This window comes from Lolium perenne, chromosome 1 (assembly GCF_019359855.2).
Source record: "Lolium perenne isolate Kyuss_39 chromosome 1, Kyuss_2.0, whole genome shotgun sequence".
Classification (NCBI taxonomy): domain Eukaryota; kingdom Viridiplantae; phylum Streptophyta; class Magnoliopsida; order Poales; family Poaceae; genus Lolium; species Lolium perenne.
Genome location: NC_067244.2, coordinates 215,416,523 through 215,419,416, shown reverse-complemented (window position 1 = coordinate 215,419,416; position 2,894 = coordinate 215,416,523). Strand labels below are relative to the sequence as shown.

Below are 2,894 nucleotides of genomic sequence, written 5' to 3'. Positions count from 1 at the left end.
TGTGAGACGCCGCTGAGAACGCCAACCACACCGGTTGTAAACATCCCGTGCTACCGTCGTCAAACAACAGAATCCATGTTTGCAGAAAGGACCACATATGGATCCAATATGTAACCAGAGGCAGGCGCGGACCTTGGGCCAAAATCCTGGGGGGGCTAAATGGGCTGAGGAGGCTAAAAATGAGATTTAGGCTGACTTTTAATGGATAAATGGGCCAACTACCTGTAAATAATAGGAAGTTTCTTCATGGGCTGGGGGGCGGCGGCCCACTTTGGCCTCCACTAAGGTCCGCCTCTGACCAGAGGGATAACCTGCAAAAATGATGGGAAACTCTTTTGATTAAAGATAAAATCATTACGGACATTCCATATCGCCTTACCAGTGTTTTTAGAAACGCTTCATTCATAAATATTTTTTTAAAGAAAATAAGCTTCGTTCACGAATCCTGGTCAATCAACGGGGGCGGAGGGAGGCACGGGAGAGAAGTCTTCCCCTTCCGGCCTTCCGTAGTTGGTAGCCTCACGCTGATCGAGGTACGTCAGCGGGCAGCGTATATGGATGCCATCAGAGCTAGTTTTCTCTATATAAGCTTGCCTCTACACTAGTCGACTTCAACCCGAAATAAGACCGTGACTCGAGACTCATCACTCACGAGCTTCGAGAGCAATGGCCGGGAAAATGGATAAGACGACAAAAATCGTGGTCGCGGTGGTGGGTTCTCTCGGGCTTCTTAGCACAATCATGGGGTTCTCCGCCGAAGGCACGAAGCTCACTGTAAGCTGGCACCGTCACTACTCATCCTTGGTTAATGTCCATGTGTGTGGGTGTGTGTGTGTTTTCTTGCTGAACCGTGGGTTCTCGCAGGCTTCGGACGTGCTGATCGGCGACGGGGCGTGCTACTACCCGCGCAACTCATCGCTGGCGCTCGCGATCTGCGCGGCCCTCTTCCTGGTAGTTGCCCAGGTCATCTTCGCGGCCGTCGGCGGCTGCTGCGGATGCTGCAAGTCCCGCACAATGCCCTCCGAGAAGAACCGGATCATCGGCGTCGTCTGCGCCGTCGTCTCATGGTAAAGTGTTCGACAGAATTCAACAAGCTCTAGCTGGACCTGGCCTGACAGACCAGTACTGCTGAAACGTGCAGGATCACGGCGGTGATCGCGTTCGCGCTGTTCGTGGATGGCGCGGCGGTTAACGGCGAGGGTCTGCGGGAGACGGACACGTTCGGGCAGTGCTTCATCCTCAAGGACGGCATCTTCGCCGGGGCGGCCATCCTCACGCTCGCCGCCACGGCACTCGGGATCACCTCCTACGTCCTGCTCGGCAGGCAGACGGACGCCGCCGCCGCCGCCGCTCCCAAGGCAGGAGGCGGGATCGCAATGGGGCAGCCGCAGTTCCCGCAGCAGTCTCCTCCCCAGTGGTACGGCCAGGCCCCGCCGCCGAACTACCCGCAGTACCCTCCTCCTCCAGCACAGGGCTATGGAGCCCACCCACCAAACCAGCAGTTTCCCCATCCTCAAGGACATGCGCAGGTGTAGAAGCACGAACCAACCGGCCTTTCATCAACTGATCACATCACATTTGATCAGTTGTACTCCGTATCATTGAAGTCCAACAATTGCCTGATTTCGGTTTTGTGCTCCAACATGCATGCACGCTGTTCCTCCGTAACTACGGCTCACAATCAGTAATTCTTTTTTTAGTTCTTGCCCTTTTTGAGATTTCTTGTATAATTTTTGGAGTCAGCAAATGTTGCTCCCTTTTTCGGTGTTTTTTCAGTTCATATTTCGAGTCAATTTCAAGAGGCCACAAGTTCTAGGTTTTCTCGGCTGTGCACTCGCGCGGTGCCGCGACCATCCTCCATAATGACAAATTGTATGTGTCGGACCCTCAATGCTACACGCTTGTCTCTCAAACGAGTGAACATACAAAATAATATGCCCTATATGCACAATAATATCATAGACGGCAAAGGCTTATTTACCGTGTGCTAAACATGTTTTATCTAAAAAAAACTCCAACTAGTCGGTCTAGGATTCAAACCTAAGACATAGAGTACAGAAAGCATGCAACCTTGTCTCTAGGCTAAGTGTTCATTTGTTGATAACTATACCATGCCACGCCTTTTGAACTCAGAAGAAATTCAGTTTTTACATCTTTGTCGTGCGCTTACACTAGGCAAAGGCTTGCTTTTGTTCTTTGCCGTGCGCTACTAGGCAAAGGCTTGGTTTTTTCCCTCACGACAAAGGGAGATGCACGGCGATGCTTTTTGTGTTTTGTCGTGTTCGGCGGCTTTACCGTGCGTCTTGATACGGATTTGCCGTCGACATTTTCTTTACCTTGCGTCCCGAGGGATCTTTTACCGTACAAATTCATGGCTTGAAGTTACAGGCAACCAAAACTAAAAAAGATAAGAAATAGGGAGGCCCGGTCAATATCTACAGCCACCGAAGAATCTACTGCAAACAGGTATAGAAGTTACACTGCTACACAGCTGCAGACTTTGATTCACCACACCTCAGGCTAGATGCAAGAAATTTTTCATGAAGACTGGCCAACAAGAAACACACATGTATAATTATCTTCTAGGAAGTTGTGGAAGATTTATGCATGTAGGTCTTCATATTATGGATTAATTCCTGTTTGCATGAACCGCAATAAAATTAAAGCCAAGACACCAACATTAGTAGGGTGTTGTGTTTTTTTAGTTTATAGAATGCAACTACTGATCCATACTTGAAAAAACAATACTTTCGTAGCTACTTATGAAGAAGCATGTTAGAATGTAAAAATTTGCAGACTTTTAAATCACATTATTAAATAGTGCTATCACTGCTATGCCATGCAGGAATGGATTACTGGTTTCCAAATGCAGGTATCGACCTAAGGGCATCTGC

At 49.0% G+C, this 2,894-nt stretch overlaps 1 protein-coding gene across 1 annotated transcript; it reads left to right on the top strand.

Moving 5' to 3' along the window:
- The first annotated feature begins 626 nt into the window (after positions 1–626).
- LOC127317774 (protein VASCULATURE COMPLEXITY AND CONNECTIVITY) lies at positions 627–1,820 on the top strand. Its single transcript, XM_051348400.1, has 3 exons — positions 627–774; positions 865–1,067; positions 1,142–1,820. The coding sequence occupies exons 1-3, from the start codon at positions 667–669 to the stop codon at positions 1,533–1,535; spliced, it is 705 nt and encodes a 234-aa protein (XP_051204360.1). The 5' UTR covers positions 627–666; the 3' UTR covers positions 1,536–1,820.
- Positions 1,821–2,894: the final 1,074 nt, after the last annotated feature.

Bases quoted from the DNA above. Each gene is read 5' to 3' on its own strand.
- LOC127317774 (XM_051348400.1), top strand. From the start codon at position 667: ATGGCCGGGAAAATGGATAAGACGACAAAAATCGTGGTCGCGGTGGTG. The intron at 775-864 runs GTAAGCTGGCAC...GGGTTCTCGCAG, and splicing joins CCGAAGGCACGAAGCTCACT to GCTTCGGACGTGCTGATCGG. The intron at 1,068-1,141 runs GTAAAGTGTTCG...TGAAACGTGCAG, and splicing joins GTCTGCGCCGTCGTCTCATG to GATCACGGCGGTGATCGCGT.